At 41.7% G+C, this 26,804-nt stretch overlaps 1 protein-coding gene across 2 annotated transcripts in view; it reads right to left on the bottom strand.

Moving 5' to 3' along the window:
• Positions 1-7,656: 7,656 nt before the first annotated feature.
• LOC135556742 (anoctamin-9-like) overlaps positions 7,657-26,804 on the bottom strand; it is a 42,803-nt gene continuing 23,655 nt past the window's right edge. Inside the window, exons 11-25 of one of the 2 annotated variants that reach the window (XM_064990154.1) lie at positions 20,207-20,289; positions 19,886-19,990; positions 19,434-19,598; positions 19,233-19,269; positions 18,742-18,853; positions 14,902-14,959; positions 14,680-14,777; positions 13,872-14,068; positions 13,194-13,346; positions 12,003-12,150; positions 10,326-10,352; positions 10,058-10,180; positions 9,637-9,730; positions 9,331-9,443; positions 7,657-9,097 (exon numbers count right to left, since the gene is read on the bottom strand). In XM_064990154.1, the coding sequence (XP_064846226.1) occupies positions 9,082-9,097; positions 9,331-9,443; positions 9,637-9,730; positions 10,058-10,180; positions 10,326-10,352; positions 12,003-12,150; positions 13,194-13,346; positions 13,872-14,068; positions 14,680-14,777; positions 14,902-14,959; positions 18,742-18,853; positions 19,233-19,269; positions 19,434-19,598; positions 19,886-19,990; positions 20,207-20,289 (1,529 nt within the window). In that variant the 3' untranslated portion in view covers positions 7,657-9,081. The remainder of the gene's footprint in view (positions 9,098-9,330; positions 9,444-9,636; positions 9,731-10,057; positions 10,181-10,325; positions 10,353-12,002; positions 12,151-13,193; positions 13,347-13,871; positions 14,069-14,679; positions 14,778-14,901; positions 14,960-18,741; positions 18,854-19,232; positions 19,270-19,433; positions 19,599-19,885; positions 19,991-20,206; positions 20,290-26,804) is intronic. The other variant, XM_064990156.1, reaches the window with a different exon arrangement.

Below are 26,804 nucleotides of genomic sequence, written 5' to 3'. Positions count from 1 at the left end.
GCTTTTCTAGGGATTTTTTCCCTAGCCACCGTGTCTCTACATCTGCATTGTTTGCTCTCTGTGGGTTTCTGTATAAAAAAAACACATTTTTTTTAAAAAGGGCTCTATCAAAACATTTGATCGATTGATTGAACGTCCAAGTTATCTTGCCTTTCCAAAGTTTTAGAATCTCTGGTCAACTCTTGAGAGAAGAACTTTTCCAACTCCTCATTATTAATGATGTGTACCAGTCTATTTTTAGACCTGGACAGAAGCAGCTTGTTTGCATTGATCCCCTTCATTTTATTGTGATTGTTTTGCACTGACTTTCTTGCACAGGCTCAATGTAAACTCACTGGACTCTAAACACACACACACACACACACACACACACCACTACACTGACACTCCAAAACACACACACCCAGGCATATTGACGCCACACACACACATACATTCACATTCCTTCACGCTCTTCATATACACTGCTGGTAACCTCTGTTTATTATTTATGCATAGTTACGTTACCCCTACCTACATGTACATATTACCTCAATTACCTCAACTAACCTGTACCCCCGAACATTGACTTGGTACCGGTACCCCCTGTAAAAAGTATCGGTATTTTATTGTGTTACTATTTTTCCTTTAGTTTATTTAGCAGATTTTTCTTACTTACTTTTTAAAAACTCTACATTGTTGGTTAGGGTCTGTTTAGTAAGCATTTCACTGTAAGGTCACCTGTTGGTTAGGGTCTGTAAGTAAGCATTTCACTGTAAGGTCACCTGTTGGTTAAGGTCTGTAAGTAAGCATTTCACTGTAAGGTCACCTGTTGGTTAGGGTCTGTAAGGAAGCATTTCACTCTAAGGTCACCTGTTGGTTAGGGTCTGTAAGTAAGCATTTCACTGTAAGGTCACCTGTTGGTTAGGGTCTGTAAGTAATCATTTCACTGTAAGGTCACCTGTTGGTTAGGGTCTGTAAGTAAGCATTTCACTGTAAGGTCACCTGTTGGTTAGGGTCTGTAAGTAAGCATTTCACTGTAAGGTCACCTGTTGGTTAGGGTCTGTAAGTAAGCATTTCACTGTAAGGTCACCTGTTGGTTAGGGTCTGTAAGTAAGCATTTCACTGTAAGGTCACCTGTTGGTTAGTAAGGTGTAATTGTAAGGTGTAATCAGCGGATGTGACCAACAAAAATTTATTTGAAATAAAATGTGATTTGATTTGTCCTAGATCAGGGATGGGCAGTTGGCGTCTCCACTTTTATAGGTTAGAATAGTAGAATACGCAAGGTGCAATTTCAACATTCGGGTTGTGCATCAGCAGTTTCTCTTGTTCTGTCAGTCACACAGTTAGTACGTCAGCTAACATTTTTTAGATTGAAACCAGAACATTTGTCCGTAAGTTCCTTGTCTTTGTCACGCCTTGGTCTTAGTATTTTGTGTTTTAGTTAATTAGTTGGTCAGGCCAGGGTGTGACATGGGTTTATGTTATTGTGCTGTCGTATTGGGTTTTTTGTAGGCATTGGGATTGTGGTTGATTAGGGGTGTGTTTAGTTTAGGTTTGGCTGCCTGAGGCGGTTCTCAATCAGAGTCAGGTGATTCTTGTTGTCTCTGGTATTTAGGTAGCCTGGGTTTCACTGTGTATTTTGTGGGTGATTGTTCCTGTCTCTGTGTAGTGTTCACCAGATAGGCTGTAATAGGTTTCACGTTCCGTTTGTTGTTTTCGTATTTATTAGTTATTTCATGTATCGTTCTGTTTTTTCTTCATTAAAAGACATGAGTAACCACCACGCTGCATTTCGTCCGACTCTCATTCAACAAACGAAGAACGCAGTTACAGTCTTTCAACTGCCTGATTTGAACAATTCTAAGTTTAACCGATTAAAATATAAAAGAGTTAGTCTATAACAGGCCTATAACATTTTCTTATATTCTTAGCCTGTTAAAAGTGTTCATATTAGCTGGTCCTTGCATATCCTGCCATAAAGGGCAACAACAGATCCATTTAGTATCAGCATCAATTATTATCTATGCATGGTCACTGTAACTCTGCCCTACATGTACATATTACCTCAATTACCTGGGCTAACCAGTAACCCCGGTACCCCCTGTATATAGTCGCGCTCTTGTTATTTTACTGTTGCTCTTTAATTATTTGTTACTTACATTTTTTACTTCACACATTGTTTTCTTAACACTGCATTGTTGGTTAAGAGCTTGTACGTAACCATTTCACTGTAAGGTCTACAGCTGTTGTATTCAGCACATGTATAAATAAAGTTTTATTTGAATGGTAAATACAGCAGGATATATATATATAGTACAAACACACCCAGAGGATTAAGAGATGTCTCTTTCTTTCCCTCTCTTCAATGACCAGTTTGTCAACATATTAATTTATGGCAATGAGTAGGCTGCCCTGGGGAAACTAGTTAAACCTCATAGTGAAACATGCCCTGGGGCAACTAGTTAAACCTCTGATCGCTGAGTAAGCCAACACGTTAGTCTCCTATTTGTCATCAACAACCTGTGCAGATCACTGTAGGCTAAACGATCATTCTGAATGCATAGACCTTTTAATAAAAGTTAATAATTTTGATAGAGATTATTCTGGCACAACACTAGTAAAGTTTCATCAGACTGAAACATTACCACCTGAAAAGTATACATAAATACAATAGATTGTTTTGTGTTACAACTTGCATTTATTTTTTTATTAAAATATGCAAATGAGGCAAACCCTCCTTAAATATGCGCTAATTTGCAGAATCTGCAAATTACAAGAATCAGTTTATACTTAAACTGTTCTGTTAATCAAAATAGTGTCCTTTTGCATATATTTACAGATGAGCGTGACACTTAAACATCGAAACGATACACGATATCAAACAAAGAGCCTCTGTATTAGTCTGAAAGACCTACGAACCCGTGTGGAAAAATGGGACATGTCAAATGTATTAGCCTGACTGAAAGACCTACGAACCCGTGTGTGGAAAAATGGGACATGTCAGAAATGTATTAGTCTGACTGAAAGACCTACGAACCCGTTTGGAATAATGGGACATGTCAAATGTATTAGTCTGACTGAAAGACCTACGAACCCGTGTGGAAAAATGTGACATGTCAAATGTATTAGCCTGACTGAAAGACCTACGAACCCGTGTGTGGAAAAATGGGACATGTCAGAAATGTATTAGTCTGACTGAAAGACCTACGAACCCGTTTGGAATAATGGGACATGTCAAATGTATTAGTCTGACTGAAAGACCTACGAACCCGTGTGTGGAAAAATGGGACATGTCAAAAGTATTAGTCTGACTGAAAGACCTACGAACCCGTGTGTGGAAAAATGGGACATGTCAGAAATGTATTAGTCTGACTGAAAGACCTACGAACCCGTTTGGAATAATGGGACATGTCAAAAGTATTAGCCTGACTGAAAGACCTACGAACCCGTGTGTGGAAAAATGGGACATGTCAGAAATGTATTAGTCTGACTGAAAGACCTACGAACCTGTTTGGAATAATGGGACATGTCAAATGTATTAGCCTGACTGAAAGACCTACGAACCCGTTTGGAATAATGGGACATGTCAAATGTATTAGCCTGAAAGACCTACGAACCTGTTTGGAATAATGGGACATGTCAAATGTATTAGTCTGGATTCTCTCTGGAGAAACCAAACATACAGTGCCTTGCGAAAATATTCGGCCCCCTTGAACTTTGCGACCTTTTGCCACATTTCAGGCTTCAAACATAAAGATATAAAGCTTTATTTTTTTGTGAAGAATCAACAACAAGTGGGACACAATCATGAAGTGGAACAACATTTATTGGATATTTCAAACTTTTTTAACAAATCAAAAACTGAAAAATTGGGTGTGCAAAATTATTCAGCCCCTTTACTTTCAGTGCAGAAAACTCTCTCCAGAAGTTCAGTGAGGATCTCTGAATGATCCAATGTTGACCTAAATGACTAATGATGATAAATACAATCCACCTGTGTGTAATCAAGTCTCCGTATAAATGCACCTGCACTGTGATAGTCTCAGAGGTCCGTTAAAAGCGCAGAGAGCATCATGAAGAACAAGGAACACACCAGGCAGGTCCGAGATACTGTTGTGAAGAAGTTTAAAGCCGGATTTGGATACAAAAAGATTTCCCAAGCTTTAAACATCCCAAGGAGCACTGTGCAAGCGATAATATTGAAATGGAAGGAGTATCAGACCACTGCAAATCTACCAATACCTGGCCGTCCCTCTAAACTTTCAGCTCATACAAGGAGAAGACTGATCAGAGATGCAGCCAAGAGGCCCATGATCACTCTGGATGAACTGCAGAGATCTACAGCTGAGGTGGGAGACTCTGTCCATAGGACAACAATCAGTCGTATATTGCACAAATCTGGCCTTTATGGAAGAGTGGCAAGAAGAAAGCCATTTCTTAAAGATATCCATAAAAAGTGTTGTTTAAAGTTTGCCACAAGCCACCTGGGAGACACACCAAACATATGGAAGAAGGTGCTGTGGTCAGATGACACCAAAATTGAACTTTTTGGCAACAATGCAAAACGTTATGTTTGGCGTAAAAGCAACACAGCTCATCACCCTGAACACACCATCCCCACTGTCAAACATGGTGGTGGCAGCATCATGGTTTGGGCCTGCTTTTCTTCAGCAGGGACAGGGAAGATGGTTAAAATTGATGGGAAGATGGATGGAGCCAAATACAGGACCAGGATAACTAATGCTAAAACATACATATGTTCTCGGATTTTTGAAAAACATTACGAATAACATTACAAAAATCTCGCTAGAATTGTTTGCTGGGAAGGTTTTATAAGTGCCAAAAACATCTAATTTAACATCTAACATCTAATGCACACGATGTATGCATGATACATCGGGAAGATGTAGTATGGAGAGCGTTTAGCACATTGTCAAGACGTCTTGCAGAAGAATGTAGAGTGCATTCTACAGTTCTACATCGTTTATATGTCGGCCAGGCATCAACAATCTATTCTGATGTTTCGGTGTCGTCTTGCCGACGTACAAACGCTCTCCAAACGACATGTTCCCTACGCAGTTTGATACGTCGACCAAATTGAGCGTGGTGACTGGGGACTAGTGTCACAATTGCTGTCTTCTCTCAATCCATAACCATTTCTCACCCGTGGGAGGCACGTTTCACATATTTTATTCATAGCCTACCCATGGCCAGTCAAACCGTTTCGGGTCAAGTTTGTGCAATACTTTTATCACAAAATATGTATAAAGCCTATAGGCTTAAATAAATTAATAAAAACACCTTTTCTGATTGCAGTGCTTGTCTCGTGCATTCTTTTCACCACGCGGATCAAATGTTAATTATTTTGGTAAATATATTCACTGCTCTTAGCCTGTAATAAAACCTTAAATCCATCTTTATCGAACGAACTGCACATCCGCTGCATCAGCTATATATTGGTGAAATGTGACGTTTCTGTTTCCCAGTTCCTTGTTTCTCTCTTCTCTGTGCTGCAGATCTTTTAACAACTTGATGTTATAGCAATAGCCTAATAAACGTGACATTAACTTGAATCTTTATCTCTTCATTTTAACCACAAACAAAAGCACTAGTAGTCTAGGATAGTTCCATGTAGTTTAATTTCTAGAGCATAGTGCTTAGAATGCACGGGCTGCGAGGTCAATTCACACCGGGCTCAGGTATGAAAAAAATATATATATAATGTACCCACTCACTACTGTATATTGTGTCTGCTAAATGACTGACATGGAAACCGTGTAGTTTTTTAAAATATTTTCAGTATAATTTAGCAGCTTTAACATGCATCGTCCAAACCGCTGCTGAAGGGTAGGTAAATGTGATCTAATGCCGACGTCAAAGGTAGGTAAATGTGATCTAATGCCGACGTCAAGGTTCGGTAGTGTAAAGTACTTAAGTAAAAATACTTTAAAGTCGTTGTTGGGGGGTATCTGTACTTCACTATTTATATTTTTGACAACTTTTACTTTTTCTAAAGAAAATAATGTACTTTTTACTCCATACATTTACCGTGACACCTAAAAGTACTCGTTACATTTTGAATTCTTAGCAGGACAGGAAAATGGTCCAATTCACGCACTTATCAAGAGAACATCCCTGGTCATCCCTACTGCCTCTGATCTGGCAGACTCACTAAGCACACATGCTTCGTTTGTAAAGGATGTCTGAGTGTAGGAGCATGCCCCTGATTAGCCGGAAATTTAAAAAAAAAAAAAAAATGGTGCCATCTGATTAGCTTAATATAAGGAATTAGAAATGATTTGTACTTTTACTTTTAATACTAAAGTATATTAAAGCAATTACATTTACTTTTGATACTTTAAAAAGTATGACAATTGGGTACTTTTTCCACCACTGCCAATGTGCACGCGCGCTCCATACTACGTCGGGTCGACGTCGGTGAGATTACAGTACGAGTCAAAAGTTTGAACACACCTGCTCAACACACCTACAAAAGGGTTTTTCTTTATTTTACTATTTTCTACATTGTAGAATAATAGGGAAGACATCAAAACTATGAAATAGCACATATGGAATCATGTGTTAAACAAATCAAAATATATTTTACATTTGAGATTCTTCAAAGTAGCCACCCATTGCCTTGATGACACTCTTGGCATTCTCTCAACCAGCCAAACTTCTGACTTGTACTGTATGTGTACTGTCTGGGTAATGTATGTGTACTGCATCGGTACTGTATGTGTGCTCTCTGGGTAATGTATGTGTACTGCATGGGTACTTTATGTGTGCTGTATGGGTACTGTATGTGTACTGCATGGGTACTGTATGTGTGCTGTCTGGGTACTGTATGTGTGCTGTCTGGGTACTGTCTGGGTAATGTATGTGTACTGCATGGGTACTGTATGTGTACTGCATGGGTACTGCATGGGTACTGTATGTGTACTGCATGGGTACTGTATGTGTGCTGTCTGGGTAATGTATGTGTACTGCATGGGTAATGTATGTGTACTGCATGTGTACTGTGTGTGCTGTCTGGGTAATATATGTGTACTGTATGTGTGCTGTCTGGGTAATGTATGTGTACTGCATGTGTGCTGTCTGGGTAATGTATGTGTACTGCATGTGTGCTGTCTGGGTAATGTATGTGTACTGTGTGTGCTGTCTGGGTAATGTATGTGTACTGTATGTGCTGTCTGGGTAATGTATGTGTACTGTATGTGTGCTCTCTGGGTAATGTATGTGTACTGTATGTGTGCTGTCTGGGTAATGTATGTGTACTGTATGTGTGCTGTCTGGGTAATGTATGTGTACTGCATGTGTGCTGTCTGGGTAATGTATGTGTACTGTGTGTGCTGTCTGGGTAATGTATGTGTACTGTGTGTGCTGTCTGGGTAATGTATGTGTACTGTATGTGTGCTCTCTGGGTAATGTATGTGTACTGTCTGGGTAATGTACAGTGGGGGAAAAAAATATTTAGTCAGCCACCAATTGTGCAAGTTCTCCCACTTAAAAAGATGAGAGGCCTGTAATTTCCATCAAGGGTACACTTCAACTATGACAGACAAAATAAGAGAAACAAAATCCAGAAAAATCACATTGTAGGGTTTTTAATACATTTATTTGCAAATTATGGTGGAAAATAAGAGCTGCCTCCAGAATGTTGTTCTGGAGGCAGCTCTGCAGAGTGGTCACTAGTTAGCACAGCCACAAAGTCATAACATCTGATTTTAAACCAAACTTTAACCCTAACAGTAGACTCGGCCTGTAGCCAACAGTAGATTCGGCCTGTAGCCAACAGTAGACTCGGCCTGTAGCCAACAGTAGACTCGGCCTGTAGCCAACAGTAGACTCGGCCTGTAGCCAACAGTAGACTCGGCCTGTAGCCAACAGTAGACTCGGCCTGTAGCCAACAGTAGACTCGGCCTGTAGCCAACAGTAGACTCGGCCTGTAGCCAACAGTAGATTCGGCCTGTAGCCAACAGTAGACTCGGCCTGTAGCCAACAGTAGACTCGGCCTGTAGCCAACTATCTGCTTAACTTTTACAACAGTCCTCGTAATGAACGCCGAGTCTGAACAGCGTTTTTAAATTAGAACAATTGTCAAGTTACATTCACCAGAAGTGATGAATATACTGTATAAAAAAAATAATAAGTAATGTGACTGAGTTTACAGTCCTTAACATGACTTGGCCCCCCATCCATCCAGATACAAACCGATGTTTAATTTAACATATTTATTTGATCCATTATTTAACTAGGCAAGTCAGTTCAGAACAAATACATATTTACAATGACAGCCTATCAGGGAACAGAGGATTCCTTGTTCAGGGGCAGAATTACAGATTTTTTTTTTTTTACCTTGTCATCTCAGAGATTTGATCTAGTAACCTTTCAGTTAGTGGCCTAACGCTCTAACCACTAGGCTACCCTGTAGGTCATTTGGTCGTGTATTAATATCAATGGTGTCTATTTCGTTAAGTTAAAGTGAATGTGTTATGTCTCATAACATGAAGCACATCTCAGTGCTTAAAAAAATATATTACATTTCCTGTCCACAGTTGATAAACATAAGTATCTCACTATAACATAACATACCACTACGTTGCATACCATGCCACAGCATGCCTGTACTACCTGTACTGCCTGTACTACCTGTACTGCCTATACTGCCTGTACTGAACGGTAAACAAGATGATTTAACAACAGCAACAAAAAAATAGTGCAACTTCATGAAATATAAAAGAAATATATATAACATCTAGAAGTTTTGTCTGTTACCATTAAGACAATATTTTATATATATTTTTCTCTCTTATAAGAAACAATAACTATATCTAGGGTCAGAAGTCACATGGCCAGCGCTCTGACGTCATCTGACACAAAAACAAAACAAAAACAACAACAACAACAAATAGAAAACCAATAAAACCCAGGCGATAAGCGCTCCCTCTCCCCCTCCCTCTCTCTCTCCACACATGAACATGTCCTCCAACAGTGCCGGTAATCAGTCACATCTGAGCGGATACTGTGTCCAATGTGTTTTTTCAGACATCACTATGTCAACATTAGAATTCTCCAAACACTGTGGCGATGTTGTCATACCTTCGATGAGCTGTAACAACCACAAGCACATTCATTCATTTTGAACAACATAGGAGGGAAATAGACATTTAGCGATAACAAATGCTGAATTTGACAAAAGGTTATATAGGGCAAGACTTCCTCTTATATCCTCAAAAGAACGTCTTGTGATAGATCACATAAAATCCTCAAAAGATACCATAATGATGTTAGTTTACTGGTAAACGTTTCCAGTAATATTCCCCCTCTCTCTTGAAACGTTACCTGAGCTCTTCCTTCAACCTGTTGAGTTTATCAAAGAGCCTTTGATTCTTGACATCCAAGGGAACGCTGGGAACAAACCAGGCTGTGATGAATTTACATATGACCACCACGTGCTGTAAACAGGGATGGAAGAAAACATGAATATTCAATTAATAATACGCAATTGGAAATAATATATATTTTTTTTTTTTTTGTACATTTCAACTATCAAATAAATGGCAAAGTTACTTCGCTCAATTTTTACTGTGAGTCGAGACAAGAAATGTTTTTTTTTTTAAACAAACGAGTTAAATATTTCTATCTTACCTCAAAGAGGATGACAAAAGCAAAGCGCACGGCTAAAATGAGCCAGAACTGAGGAGTCAAGCTGTAGTCTTCATTACTTCTATAATCTTTATAACTGGTGACAGAGAGAGAGAAAACGCAGACATTCAAATACCAAATCAATAATAATAATAATAATATAATAATAAGTGGAAAATCCTTGGAGGGATCAATGGAATTAACCAAGGACAAGTACTAAATATATGCAATCAAATAAAAATAAAAATAAAAAATAAAATAATAATCATTCAATTCCTAGTATAAAAGGCACAACTCTGGCATATTTCTTTTCTTTCCTTGTTTCAATCAATTCTAAAAATAATACTGATAAATCCTCTGGACTATCACTGTTTTAAAAACGGACAACATGGACATAATTTCGGGCTGATTAAGGGGTATGAACCTGCAGTAGGAGACATTCTGTCCGCTAGGCGTCACCATCTGGTCCGGTGAGAACTCATTATAGATTCTCTGGTCGTTCATGTACACTGTGGACAGGCTGTTGTTGATGTAGCCGGCCATGCAACTATAGGACAAAATACTGTCACTGTTAGCTAACATGTAGCCTGAAGGGCTCACACAACTGGCAACATTTACCATATTTATTTTACACCTTTCTTTAACTAGGCAAGTCGGTTAAGAACAAATTCTTATTTAAAATGACGGCCTACCAAAAGGCCTCCTGCGGGGACGAGGGCCTGGGATTACAAATAAAAAATTAAATATATAGGACAAAACACACATCACAAGAGAGACCCCACAACACCACAAAGAGAGAGCTAAGACAACAACATAGCAAGGCAGCAACACATGACAACACAGCATGGTAGCAACACAACATGACAACACAGCATGGTAGCAACACAACCTGATAACAACATGGTAGCAACACAACATGACAAAACAGCATGGTAGCAACACAACCTGATAACAACATGGTAGAAACACAACATGGCAGCAACACAACATGGTAGCAGCACAAAACATGGTACAAACATTATTGGGCAGAGACAACACCACAAAGGGCAAGAAGGTAGAGACAACCATACATCACGCGAAGCAGCCACAACTGTCAGTAAGAGTGTCCATGATTGAGTGTTTGAATGAAGAGACGGAGATAAAACTGTCCACTTTGAGAGTGTTTGAATGAATGCTTGTGTCCCAAATGGGATCCTACAGTCAAAAGTAGTGCACTACATATATGTAGAATAGGGTGCCAATTGGGACGCACATAGCCAGTGACACGTAAACCCGTCCCCATTCATAACAGTAGTGCACTACATGTATAGAATAGGGTGCCATTCATAACAGTAGTGCACTACATGTATAGAATAGGGTGCCATTCATAACAGTAGTGCACTACATGTATAGAATAGGGTGCCATTCATAACAGTAGTGCACTACATATATAGAATAGGGTGCCATTCATAACAGTAGTGCACTACATGTATAGAATAGGGTGCCATTCATAACAGTAGTGCACTACATGTATAGAATAGGGTGCCATTCATAACAGTAGTGCACTACATGTATAGAATAGGGTGCCATTCATAACAGTAGTGCACTACATGTATAGAATAGGGTGCCATTCATAACAGTAGTGCACTACATGTATAGAATAGGGTGCCATTCATAACAGTAGTGCACTACATGTATAGAATAGGGTGCCATTCATAACAGTAGTGCACTACATATATAGAATAGGGTGCCATTCATAACAGTAGTGCACTACATGTATAGAATAGGGTGCCATTCATAACAGTAGTACACTACATGTATAGAATAGGGTGCCATTCATAACAGTAGTGCACTACATGTATAGAATAGGGTGCCATTCATAACAGTAGTGCACTACATGTATAGAATAGGGTGCCATTCATAACAGTAGTGCACTACATATATAGAATAGGGTGCCATTCATAACAGGAACCACCAATGGCTCAGTAGGTAGAACATGTAGTGTTATACATTCATTTATTTATTTACAATTTAACTGGGCAAGTCAGTAAAGAACAAATTCTCAATCACAATGACTGCCTACACCGGGCCGAACGTGCGCGCCGCCCTGTGGGACTCCCAATCGCGTCCGGTTGTGATTCAGCCTGGATTTGAACCAGGGTGCCTGTAGTGACACGTCTAGCACTGAGATGCAGTGTCTTAGACCGCTGCGCCACTCAGGAACGTTTACCAATGTATGTGGTAATAATGGAAATGATCTACGCACCAGGGTTAGGATCAATTCCATTTAAATTGAAAATTGGAATTTGAGATCCCGACTTCCTGAATTGAAATGGAATTGAGCCCTAACCCTGCCGCTGCAGGCCCCGAGTCAGAATGGACAGACGTACTCTGTATCCGTGACCGTTCCATTGGCACACGGTCCATAATTGTAGCGGTATACAAGGCGGGGGATGAAATCTGAAGATATCCCAATAACCAGGCCGTTGGCTATGACTGCCAACACCCCGATAGCCTCCAACACATCTGTCCATACGCCTGAGGTAAGAAACAGAAGACAACACATATATTGCAAAGTGAAATTATATAGTATACCTATACATGTCATGGCATTATATAGCTATAACGTATAGTTCAAGATTACAGAAAAATATGCCATTTTCAATCTTACAAGGAAATGGATCAAATGCTCATGAAAACATTTTTTTTAAACCAGATTGTCAGATGTTCAGTACACTGTGAAGACCTCGTTTATATTTAACCAGATTATCAAATGTACACTGTGAAGACCTCGTTTATATTTAACCAGATTATCAGATGTACTCTACACTGTGAAGACCTCGTTTACATTTAACCAGATTATCAGATGTACTCTACACTGTGAAGACCTCGTTTATATTTAACCAGATTATCAGATGTACACTGTGAAGACCTCGTTTATATTTAACCAGATTATCAGATGTACTCTACACTGTGAAGACCTCGTTTATATTTAACCAGATTATCAGATGTACACTGTGAAGACCTTGTTTATATTTAAACAGATTATCAGATGTACTCTACACTGTGAAGACCTCGTTTATATTTAACCAGATTATCAGATGTACACTGTGAAGACCTTGTTTATATTTAAACAGATTATCAGATGTACTCTACACTGTGAAGACCTTGTTTATATTTAACCAGATTATCATATGTACTCTACACTGCGAAGACCTTGTTTACATTTAACCAGATTATCATATGTACTCTACACTGCGAAGACCTTGTTTACATTTAACCAGATTATCATATGTACTCTACACTGCGAAGACCTCGTTTATATTTAACCAGATTATCATATGTACTCTACACTGCGAAGACCTCGTTTATATTTAACCAGATTATCATATGTACTCTACACTGCGAAGACCTCGTTTATATTTAACCAGATTATCATATGTACTCTACACTGCGAAGACCTCGTTTATATTTAACCAGATTATCAGATGTACACTGTGAAGACCTAGTTTATATTTAACCAGATTATCAGATGTACTCTACACTGCGAAGACCTCGTTCATAAACGTTCTGTTTCTCACCGATGTCGTTGGTCTTCTTGGGTACCATCCTGCGCTCCAAACTGACCATCTTGATGGCGTCGAGCCGTATCTCTATGATGTTGTTGATTAAGGCCAGCAGAGGAGCCAAGGGGAACGCAGCCACAAAGATGGTGGTGAAACTGAACTGGAGGACTGGGGATGGATCAAAACAATAACATTTCGTCTCAAACTAACTAGGACTTCAATGACATGTACCCACAAAGCATATGGCCTCTGGTCCAATATTCACACTAACACACCACTTACAATGAAGCAATGTATTGGGCATGTGTAGCAGAAAGCATCACTATTGACTTCCTGAGACCAAGGAGGAGCACAGTTTCCTGTGAAATACCTTGGCTTTTCTGCGTCAGTGGTATTGATGGTGCTACTTGAGTGTGTTGTGTTGAACGATATGGGTGGAACTTCCACTCACCGACTCATGCATTCTGAGCGGTCCTGTTATTAAGGCCATTTGGTAGAGAGCGTGGCAACATCAAGTTGGTGGGTTCGATTCCCGGGACCACCCATACGAATAATGTAAGACTGTAAGACTCTTTTGATAAAAGAGTCTGCTAAATGGTATATCATTATATACGTTATGCTAGTGTGGATATTAGAACATAACCTCTCAATAGTCTGAACCCTGACCCCTTGCCCTGGTCATCTGTGACATACCCATCTCCAGGAACTCATTGAAGAGGCTGAAAGAGTTCACGTCGTTGAGACGGTAGTTTCTTAGCCAATCACTGAGCTTGCAGATCTCACACAGCTCTTCCCACCGATTGGTCTGTTGGTCTGCCTTCTTGTAGCAGTGGGGACACTTCCTCTGTAGCTTCTTAGTCCTCCGCCTCTTTAGCCACCTGTTGAACCAGCTGTACACAGAGACAGGAAACAGCTCTGAATGATGGACCTGGGCACTCAAATGAACAGACCATTCAGTATAGGGTCCTGGTCTGGTTTAGTGGGAGCTCTGCCAACCCCTGACCACACACAGATCCTTGGTCTTAGCACTAACTTTATGTCCTGTTTCATTCATGTCTAACCCAAATCTGTTCATAACAATAAGATATGTAAATCAACTTTCCCTCATCAACATACACTGCAGCAATGTACTTGTGTTGATGTAGACTAACGGGCCTCAGAACTAAGCGATGTACTTGTGTTGATGTAGACTAATGGGCCTCAGAACTAAGCGATGTACTTGTGTTGATGTAGACTACGGGCCTCAGAACTAAGCGATGTACTTGTGTTGATGTAGACTAACGGGCCTCAGAACTAAGCGATGTACTTGTGTTGATGTAGACTAACGGGCCTCAGAACTAAGCGATGTACTTGTGTTGATGTAGACTAACGGGCCTCAGAACTAAGCGATGTACTTGTGTTGCTGTAGACTAACGGGCCTTAGAACTAAGCGATGTACTTGTGTTGATGTAGACTACGGGCCTCAGAACTAAGCGATCTACTTGTGTTGATGTAGACTTACGGGCCTCCGAACTCAAAGACGTTGCTGATGGTTTGTTTCAGAACCATAATGATGGCCATCTGGATGAAAAGGTCTGTGAGGCAGCCACTGGGGTGACACTGCACGAGGCGACACGGAGACCACAACGGGAACAACATACAGCATTTAGCTAGCATCTACTCCCATTTCAACAGTATTTGTGAAGAATAATCAAATTGTTAGAAATGTGTCAGGATCCCTCACCTCCTCCAGCCTCCACTTCCCTGCTATCCGCACGTAACCACCAGGGTGTCCATTTATCCTAAGAAGAGCAACCAACATGTCACTACTCTTAACATCGTCCAACATGTCACTACTCTTAACTTCGTCCAACATGCCACTACTCTTAACATCGTCCAACATGCCACTACTCTTAACATCGTCCAACATGTCACTACTCTTAACATCGTCCAACATGTCACTACTCTTAACATCGTCCAACATGTCACTACTCTTAACATCGTCCAACATGTCACTACTCTTAACATCGTCCAACATGTCACTACTCTTAACATCGTCCAACATGTCACTACTCTTAACATCGTCCAACATGTCACTACTCTTAACATCGTCCAACATGTCACTACTCTTAACATCGTCCAACATGTCACTACTCTTAACTTCGTCCAACATGTCACTACTCTTAACATCGTCCAACATGTCACTACTCTTAACATCGTCCAACATGTCACTACTCTTAACATCGTCCAACATGTCACTACTCTTAACTTCGTCCAACATGTCACTACTCTTAACTTGTCCAACATGTCACTACTCTTAACTTCGTCCAACATGTCACTACTCTTAACCTCGTCCAACATGTCACTACTCTTAACTACTCTTAACATCGTCCAACATGTCACTACTCTTAACATCGCCCAACATGTCACTACTCTTAACATCGTCCAACATGTCACTACTCTTAACATCGTCCAACATGTCACTACTCTTAACATCGTCCAACATGTCACTACTCTTAACATCGTCCAACATGTCACTACTCTTAACATCGTCCAACATGTCACTACTCTTAACATCGCCCAACATGTCACTACTCTTAACATCGTCCAACATGTCACTACTCTTAACATCGTCCAACATGTCACTACTCTTTAACATGTGTTCGCCCAACATGTCACTACTCTTAACATCGCCCAACATGTCACTACTCTTAACTTCGTCCAACATGTCACTACTCTTAACATCGTCCAACATGTCACTACTCTTAACATCGTCCAACATGTCACTACTCTTAACATCGTCCAACATGTCACTACTCTTAACATCGCCCAACATGTCACTACTCTTAACATCGCCCAACATGTCACTACTCTTAACTTCGTCCAACATGTCACTACTCTTAACATCGTCCAACATGTCACTACTCTTAACTTCGTCCAACATGTCACTACTAACATGTTAACTTCGTCCAACATGTCACTACTCTTAACTTCGCCCAACATGTCACTACTCTTAACATCGTCCAACATGTCACTACTCTTAACATCGTCAACATGTCACTACTCTTAACATCGTCCAACATGTCACTACTCTTAACATCGTCCAACATGTCACTACTCTTAACATCGTCCAACATGTCACTACTCTTAACATCGTCCAACATGTCACTACTCTTAACATCGCCCAACATGTCACTACTTAACTCGCCCAACATGTCACCTTAACATGTCAACATGTCACTCTTAATCGTCCAACATGTCACTACTCTTAACATTCCAACATGTCACTACTCTTAACATCGCCCAACATGTCACTACTCTTAACATCGTCCAACATGTCACTACTCTTAACATCGTCCAACATGTCACTACTCTTAACATCGCCCAACATGTCACTACTCTTAACATCGCCCAACATGTCACTACTCTTAACATCGTCCAACATGTCACTACTCTTAACATCGCCCAACATGTCACTACTCTTAACATCGTCCAACATGTCACTACTCTTAACATCGTCCAACATGTCACTACTCTTAACATCGTCCAACATGTCACTACTCTTATCGTCCAACATGTCACTACTCTTAACATCGTCCAACATGTCACTACTCTTCCAACATGTCACTACTCTTAACATCGTCCAACATGTCACTACTCTTAACATCGTCCAACATGTCACTACTCTTAACATCGTCCAACATGTCACTACTCTTAACATCGTCCAACATGTCACTACTCTTAACATCGTCCAACATGTCACTACTCTTAACATCGTCAACATGTCACTACTCTTAACATCGTCCAACATGTCACTACTCTTAACTTCGTCCAACATGTCACTACTCTTAACATCGTCCAACATGTCACTACTCTTAACATCGTCCAACATGTCACTACTCTTAACATCGTCCAACATGTCACTACTCTTAACTTCGTCCAACATGTCACTACTCTTAACTTCGTCCAACATGTCACTACTCTTAACATCGTCCAACATGTCACTACTCTTAACTTCGTCCAACATGTCACTACTCTTAACTTCATCCAACATGTCACTACTCTTAACATCGTCCAACATGTCACTACTCTTAACTTCGTCCAACATGTCACTACTCTTAACATCGTCCAACATGTCACTACTCTTAACATCGTCCAACATGTCACTACTCTTAACATCGTCCAACATGTCACTACTCTTAACTTCGTCCAACATGTCACTACTCTTAACATCGTCCAACATGTCACTACTCTTAACATCATCCAACATGTCACTACTCTTAACATCGTCCAACATGTCACTACTCTTAACATCGTCCAACATGTCACTACTCTTAACTTCGTCCAACATGTCACTACTCTTAACATCGTCCAACATGTCACTACTCTTAACTTCGTCCAACATGTCACTACTCTTAACTTCGTCCAACATGTCACTACTCTTAACATCGTCCAACATGTCACTACTCTTAACATCGTCCAACATGTCACTACTCTTAACTTCGTCCAACATGTCACTACTCTTAACATCGTCCAACATGTCACTACTCTTAACTTCGTCCAACATGTCACTACTCTTAACTCGTCCAACATGTCACTACTCTTAACATCGTCCAACATGTCACTACTCTTAACTTCGTCCAACATGTCACTACTCTTAACATCGTCCAACATGTCACTACTCTTAACATCGTCCAACATGTCACTACTCTTAACTTCGTCCAACATGTCACTACTCTTAACATCGTCCAACATGTCACTACTCTTAACATCGTCCAACATGTCACTACTCTTAACATCGTCCAACATGTCACTACTCTTAACATCGTCCAACATGTCACTACTCTTAACTTCGTCCAACATGTCACTACTCTTAACTTCGTCCAACATGTCACTACTCTTAACTTCGTCCAACATGTCACTACTCTTAACATCGTCCAACATGTCACTACTCTTAACATCGTCCAACATGTCACTACTCTTAACATCGTCCAACATGTCACTACTCTTAACATCGTCCAACATGTCACTACTCTTAACTTCGTCCAACATGTCACTACTCTTAACTTCGTCCAACATGTCACTACTCTTAACTTCGTCCAACATGTCACTACTCTTAACATCGTCCAACATGTCACTACTCTTAACTTCGTCCAACATGTCACTACTCTTAACATCGTCCAACATGTCACTACTCTTAACATCGTCCAACATGTCACTACTCTTAACATCGTCCAACATGTCACTACTCTTAACATCGTCCAACATGTCACTACTCTTAACATCGTCCAACATGTCACTACTCTTAACATCGTCCAACATGTCACTACTCTTAACTTCGTCCAACATGTCACTACTCTTAACTCTATTGACAAAGGGTTATATGCACACCTATGTTTTATTCAGCTGCTCGGGGAGTGAAATCTGATCCACAAAAAGGAAGAAACTCAAGTAAACCGTTGATCTTTAGGATGCTCCACAAACAATGTATTGGAACTCAAACCTCTCAGGCTGTTTATGTCTCTTCTCTACGTTCATCAAACACTCTTCATCATACCAGATGATTAGACTGTGGAGATCTCACCTGCCCAGGAAGAAGGCAACGTAGAAGAGAGAGGAGAAGAGGGTGAAGAACTGGAAGGTGAACATCTTGACGGTGAAGCTTCTCTCAGAGGCAGCAAACGACTGATTCTCCTCTGAAAGACAAACCAAATGTGTAAATCGTAACTACACCACAAGATGACAGTCTACAAAGTAACTATCGAAAGGCAGTCCCCTCCAGGATTCTTGCAATCACAGAATCAAAACCAACAATTCTCCGCATATTATGCGAGGTTTGCAAAATTTGACAAATCACGGAACTATTTCCACATAATATGATTCAATCAAGCCACACGTCAACAAACCTTTTCCCTCCGTCAGCGCATTTTCGCAACAAATTGGACAAAATCCTTGCATATTGCCATGCAAAATATCCAAATTCCGCAGCAAATCAAGCCTTTTTTTGCATGCAAATAATCACAAAAATTCCCTGCGAACTGAAAAGTACTTTGAGTCATGTAAAATGTCACCAACCTATATCGCAGAGTTTCAGCGACACAATCCTGTTGACCTACAACAACAAGAATACAGTCGGATAAAGGGTCAAGTTTAAAAGGGTAAAATTACTAGCAGGATTACAGACAGGGAAATAGCCATGGGGCCACACTCAACTGATCAATCTGTACACACACACACACAGTCACACACAGTCACACACACACACATACTGTGTACCCGTGTCATGATGGTGATGGTGAAGTAGTGTAGCACTGCTCCTAGTATCACAGCGGCTGTGTTGGAGTGGTCACTCAGGAACTCCCATGATCCTTCAGCCAACATCACCGTGGCAACCACCCGGAACACCACCAGGGCATGGGCCAGGCCGATGATCAGCAGCAGCTATGAAGACATTCTCTTTAGGAAATACTGCTCAGAACTGTTCCCTGTACGGAGTTGTCTTGATACTGCTCAGAACTGTCTCAATAAGGAGTTGTCTTGATACTGCTTAAAACTGTCCCTATAAGGAGCTGTCTTGATGCTGCTCAGTACTGTCTCAATAAGGAGCTGTCTTGAGATGAAGCCAGATTCATCTTTAGACCATAAGTTGTGGGCCAGATGTGCCTTTCAAACTGGTTTCAAACAAGCCGTTTGTAAAAATAAAAAAAAATAAAAAAATAGGCACTCACTATAAGAGTGACCAGGATGAGGACCAGGGTGCTGCGTAGGTAGGAGTGCTTGTGTTCCTTAGGCGCACATTCTGCATTGTTCACTATGTCCAGGATCAGCTCCTCCTACAGATAGGGTTATAGGGTTATTATAACACCCCCTCACCCCCCCCACCAGTTTCACAGGGCCCTATTCCAAGGGGTTCGGTCACGACACGGCTATTCAGATAGCTATACCTATTTTTATTTATTTTATTTGTATTTTATCTGATCTTTTTTTATTTTTTTAAGATCAGAAAACAAAAGTTGACCAAAAAGAGAATGTGTTTAGTGGGACCATACCTCCTCCTCACACCAGTCGAACACCTTCCATTTACATGTATAGGAGGCTCTGTGTCGTTTCCAGAACTCCAGGAACAAGGTGGCTGGAGAAACAACGACAGCAGTATTGTATCTCAGCGCTAAAACCACAACATACCTGTAAGGTAATACCGTATGCAATACTACCCCATAATAACATACCTGTAAGGTAATACCGTATGCAAGACTACCCCACAATAACATACCTGTAAGGTAATACAGTATGCAAGACTACCCCATAATAACATACCTGTAAGGTAATACCGTATGCAAGACTACCCCATAATAACATACCTGTAAGGTACTACAGTATGCAAGACTACCCCATAATAACATACCTGTAAGGTAATACCGTATGCAAGACTACCCCATAATAACATACCTGTAAGGTAATACCGTATGCAATACTACCCCACAATAACATACCTGTAAGGTAATACCGTATGCAATACTACCCCATAATAACATACCTGTCAGGTAATACCGTATGCAAGACTACCCCATAATAACATACCTGTCAGGTAATACCGTATGCAAGACTACCCCATTATAACATACCTGTAAGGTAATACCGTATGCAAGACTACCCCATAACAACATACCTGTAAGGTAATACCGTATGCAAGACTACCCCATAATAACATACCTGTAAGGTACTACAGTATGCAAGACTACCCCATAATAACATACCTGTAAGGTACTACTGTATGCAAGACTACCCCATAATAACATACCTGTAAGGTACTACCGTATGCAAGACTACCCCATAATAACATACCTGTAAGGTAATACCGTATGCAAGACTACCCCATAATAACATACCTGTAAGGTAATACCGTATGCAAGACTACCCCATAATAACATACCTGTAAGGTACTACAGTATGCAAGACTACCCCATAATAACATACCTGTAAGGTAATACCGTATGCAAGACTACCCCATAATAACATACCTGTAAGGTAATACCGTATGCAAGACTACCCCATAATAACATACCTGTAAGGTACTACAGTATGCAAGACTACCCCATAATAACATACCTGTAAGGTAATACCGTATGCAAGACTACCCCATAATAACATACCTGTAAGGTAATACCGTATGCAATACTACCCCACAATAACATACCTGTAAGGTAATACCGTATGCAATACTACCCCATAATAACATACCTGTCAGGTAATACCGTATGCAAGACTACCCCATAATAACATACCTGTCAGGTAATACCGTATGCAAGACTACCCCATTATAACATACCTGTAAGGTAATACCGTATGCAAGACTACCCCATAACAACATACCTGTAAGGTAATACCGTATGCAAGACTACCCCATAATAACATACCTGTAAGGTACTACAGTATGCAAGACTACCCCATAATAACATACCTGTAAGGTACTACTGTATGCAAGACTACCCCATAATAACATACCTGTAAGGTACTACTGTATGCAAGACTACCCCATAATAACATACCTGTAAGGTAATACCGTATGCAAGACTACCCCATAATAACATACCTGTAAGGTAATACCGTATGCAAGACTACCCCATAATAACATACCTGTAAGGTACTACAGTATGCAAGACTACCCCATAATAACATACCTGTAAGGTAATACCGTATGCAAGACTACCCCATAATAACATACCTGTAAGGTAATACCGTATGCAAGACTACCCCACAATAACATACCTGTAAGGTAATACCGTATGCAAGACTACCCCATAATAACATACCTGTAAGGTAATACCGTATGCAAGACTACCCCATAATAACATACCTGTAAGGTAATACCGTATGCAAGACTACCCCATAATAACATACCTGTAAGGTACTACTGTATGCAAGACTACCCCATAATAACATACCTGTAAGGTAATACCGTATGCAAGACTACCCCATAATAACATACCTGTAAGGTAATACCGTATGCAAGACTACCCCATAATAACATACCTGTAAGGTAATACCGTATGCAAGACTACCCCATAATAACATACCTGTAAGGTACTACAGTATGCAAGACTACCCCATAATAACATACCTGTAAGGTAATACCGTATGCAAGACTACCCCATAATAACATACCTGTAAGGTAATACCGTATGCAAGACTACCCCACAATAACATACCTGTAAGGTAATACTGTATGCAAGACTACCCCATAATAACATACCTGTAAGGTAATACCGTATGCAAGACTACCCCATAATAACATACCTGTAAGGTAATACCGTCTGCAAGACTACCCCATAATAACATACCTGTAAGGTAATACCGTATGCAAGACTACCCCATAATAACATACCTGTAAGGTAATACCGTATGCAAGAATACCCCATTATAACATACCTGTAAGGTACTACCGTATGCAAGGCTACCCCATAATAACATACCTGTAAGGTAATACCGTATGCAAGACTACCCCATAATAACATACCTGTAAGGTACTACAGTATGCAAGACTACCCCATAATAACATACCTGTAAGGTAATACCGTATGCAAGACTACCCCATAATAACATACCTGTAAGGTAATACCGTCTGCAAGACTACCCCATAATAACATACCTGTAAGGTAATACCGTATGCAAGACTACCCCATAATAACATACCTGTAAGGTAATACCGTATGCAAGACTACCCCATTATAGCATAAAAACAACAACATGGGAGATATTTTAAAGACATTGATAGAATCATCCCAGCCTGGTCCCAGATCTGTGTCTGCTATCTGGCCAACACCTTGTCACTCATTGTCACACCGAACGTCAAGACAATTCCAAGAGTTTAGCAAGAGAGCAGAAACAAACTGGTAACCAATGAGTCCTATTAGTACAGGTGTAGGATCTTAATTTGTTGCTTGGAATTTTCAGATGAGAAATGCAGATGAGCTTCGTAATTTACATACATTCAATGAAAACCCACACTAACAAATTGGTTATATTAACAGTATTCCACTTTTCATGTAACTTCATTTTGACCCGAACCACAGATCAAGCAACATTATCGACTTAACGTTTAATATCCGGTTCCGGTTGGAGCGAGCGGTCGCATCTACACTTCGGTCCGCAGGTAGTATAACTTTTCATTACATTTCGTTATAGTACAACGGTTTGATTTGTCTAATCTTAGCAATTTCTTCTTAGCTAGCTACATAGCCGTCTTTGTATCAAAGATAATTGCATAATTATCGTATTTCGTCGTCCTAACGTATCTGCCCAGCAGCTAGCTAAGCAGCTAGCTAACATCCACTGTCCACCAGCACTGTAGAAACTATTACACTCAACTGAACGACTCGATTAGCGTAGTGTCAGCTAGCTACATAGTTGTCTTCGCTGTCTTCGTATCCAAGATAATTGTGCAGTTTAGAGTGTGTAGACTTAGAGTGATTATCTTAATTTACCGAGGTTAGCTAGCCAGCTATTTGTCGTCCTTAACGTAGGAGATGCTGCTAGCTAGCTAGCCAACAGCTAGCCAACCTCTACCGAATTGAACTTCAACTACCCGGTCAACATTCCGCGTCGCTCCACAGGTAGTATCACATTTTCATTTCACTTCATTACAGTACAACGGTTTGATTTGTTTGATCGTAGCTAGCCAGCTACATAGCCGTCTTTGTATCTAAGACAATTGTGTAGTCTAGAGCGATTTTCTAGGTTAGCTGGCCAGCTATTGTCGTTCTTTTAACGTAGCTAGCCAGCTAGCCCCCGAATAGCAGCACTGTAGTAACTATTACAGTACAACGGTTTGTTTTGTTTGATCGTAGCTAGCTAGCTACATAGCCGTCTTTGTTCTAAGACAATTGTGTAGCCTAGAGCGATTTTCTAGGTTAGCTAGCCAGCTATTGTCGTTCTTTTAAGGTAACGTAACGCAATCAACCTGCTAGCTAGCCAGCTAGCCCCCGAATAGCAGCACTGTAGAAACTATTACACTCGACGGAACGACTTGATTAGTGTAGTGTCAACATCGCAGCCACTACCAGCTAGCCTACTCCAGCAGTACTGTATCATTTCAATCATTTTAGTCAATAAGATTCTTGCTACGTAAGCTTAACTTTCTGAACATTCGAGACGTGTAGTCCACTTGTCATTCCAATCTCCTTTGCATTAGCGTAGCCTCTTCTGTAGCCTGTCAACTATGTGTCTATCTATCCCTGTTCTCTCCTCTCTGCACAGACCATACAAACGCTCCACACCGCGTGGCCGCGCCACCCTAATCTGGTGGTCCCAGCGCGCACGACCCACGTGGAGTTCCTGGTCTCCGGTAGCCTCTGGAACTGCCGATCTGCGGCCAACAAGGCAGAGTTCATCTCAGCCTATGCCTCCCTCCAGTCCCTCGACTTCCTGGCACTGACGGAAACATGGATCACCACAGATAACACTGCTACTCCTACTGCTCTCTCTTCGTCCGCCCACGTGTTCTCGCACACCCCGAGAGCTTCTGGTCAGCGGGGTGGTGGCACCGGGATCCTCATCTCTCCCAAGTGGTCATTCTCTCTCTCTCCCCTTACCCATCTATCTATCGCCTCCTTTGAATTCCATGCTGTCACAGTTACCAGCCCTTTCAAGCTTAACATCCTTATCATTTATCGCCCTCCTCCAGGTTCCCTCGGAGAGTTCATCAATGAGCTTGATGCCTTGATAAGCTCCTTTCCTGAGGACGGCTCACCTCTCACAGTCCTGGGCGACTTTAACCTCCCCACGTCTACCTTTGACTCATTCCTCTCTGCCTCCTTCTTTCCACTCCTCTCCTCTTTTGACCTCACCCTCTCACCTTCCCCACCTACTCACAAGGCAGGCAATACGCTCGACCTCATCTTTACTAGATGCTGTTCTTCCACTAACCTCATTGCAACTCCCCTCCAAGTCTCCGACCACTACCTTGTATCCTTTTCCCTCTCGCTCTCATCCAACACTTCCCACACTGCCCCTACTCGGATGGTATCGCGCCGTCCCAACCTTCGCTCTCTCTCCCCCGCTACTCTCTCCTCTTCCATCCTATCATCTCTTCCCTCTGCTCATACCTTCTCCAACCTTTCTCCTGATTCTGCCTCCTCAACCCTCCTCTCTTCCCTTTCTGCATCCTTTGACTCTCTATGTCCCCCATCCTCCAGGCCGGCTCGGTCCTCCCCTCCCGCTCCGTGGCTCGATGACTCATTGCGAGCTCACAGAACAGAGCTCCGGGCAGCCGAGCGGAAATGGAGGAAAACCCGCCTCCCTGCGGACCTGGCATCCTTTCACTCCCTCCTCTCTACATTTTCCTCCTCTGTCTCTGCTGCTAAAGCCACTTTCTACCACTCTAAATTCCAAGCATCTGCCTCTAACCCTAGGAAGCTCTTTGCCACCTTCTCCTCCCTCCTGAATCCTCCCCCCCCTCCTCCCTCTCTGCAGATGACTTCGTCAACCATTTTGAAAAGAAGGTCGACGACATCCGATCCTCGTTTGCTAAGTCAAACGACACCGCTGGTTCTGCTCACACTGCCCTACCCTGTGCTCTGACCTCTTTCTCCCCTCTCTCTCCAGATGAAATCTCGCTTCTTGTGACGGCCGGCCGCCCAACAACCTGCCCGCTTGACCCTATCCCCTCCTCTCTTCTCCAGACCATTTCCGGAGACCTTCTCCCTTACCTCACCTCGCTCATCAACTCATCCCTGACCGCTGGCTACGTCCCTTCCGTCTTCAAGAGAGCGAGAGTTGCACCCCTTCTGAAAAAACCTACACTCGATCCCTCCGATGTCAACAACTACAGACCAGTATCCCTTCTTTCTTTTCTCTCCAAAACTCTTGAACGTGCCGTCCTTGGCCAGCTCTCCCGCTATCTCTCTCAGAATGACCTTCTTGATCCAAATCAGTCAGGTTTCAAGACTAGTCATTCAACTGAGACTGCTCTTCTCTGTATCACGGAGGCGCTCCGCACTGCTAAAGCTAACTCTCTCTCCTCTGCTCTCATCCTTCTAGACCTATCGGCTGCCTTCGATACTGTGAACCATCAGATCCTCCTCTCCACCCTCTCCGAGTTGGGCATCTCCGGCGCGGCCCACGCTTGGATTGCGTCCTACCTGACAGGTCGCTCCTACCAGGTGGCGTGGCGAGAATCTGTCTCCTCGCCACGCGCTCTCACCACTGGTGTCCCCCAGGGCTCTGTTCTAGGCCCTCTCCTATTCTCGCTATACACCAAGTCACTTGGCTCTGTCATAACCTCACATGGTCTCTCCTATCATTGCTATGCAGACGACACACAATTAATCTTCTCCTTTCCCCCTTCTGATGACCAGGTGGCGAATCGCATCTCTGCATGTCTGGCAGACATATCAGTGTGGATGACGGATCACCACCTCAAGCTGAACCTCGGCAAGACGGAGCTGCTCTTCCTCCCGGGGAAGGACTGCCCGTTCCATGATCTCGCCATCACGGTTGACAACTCCATTGTGTCCTCCTCCCAGAGCGCTAAGAACCTTGGCGTGATCCTGGACAACACCCTGTCGTTCTCAACCAACATCATGGCGGTGGCCCGTTCCTGTAGGTTCATGCTCTACAACATCCGCAGAGTACGACCCTGCCTCACAC

The sequence above is a fragment of the Oncorhynchus masou genome, chromosome 15 (assembly GCF_036934945.1).
Source record: "Oncorhynchus masou masou isolate Uvic2021 chromosome 15, UVic_Omas_1.1, whole genome shotgun sequence".
Taxonomy (NCBI): Eukaryota; Metazoa; Chordata; class Actinopteri; order Salmoniformes; family Salmonidae; genus Oncorhynchus; species Oncorhynchus masou.
This window is presented reverse-complemented; position numbering and strand designations above follow the sequence as displayed.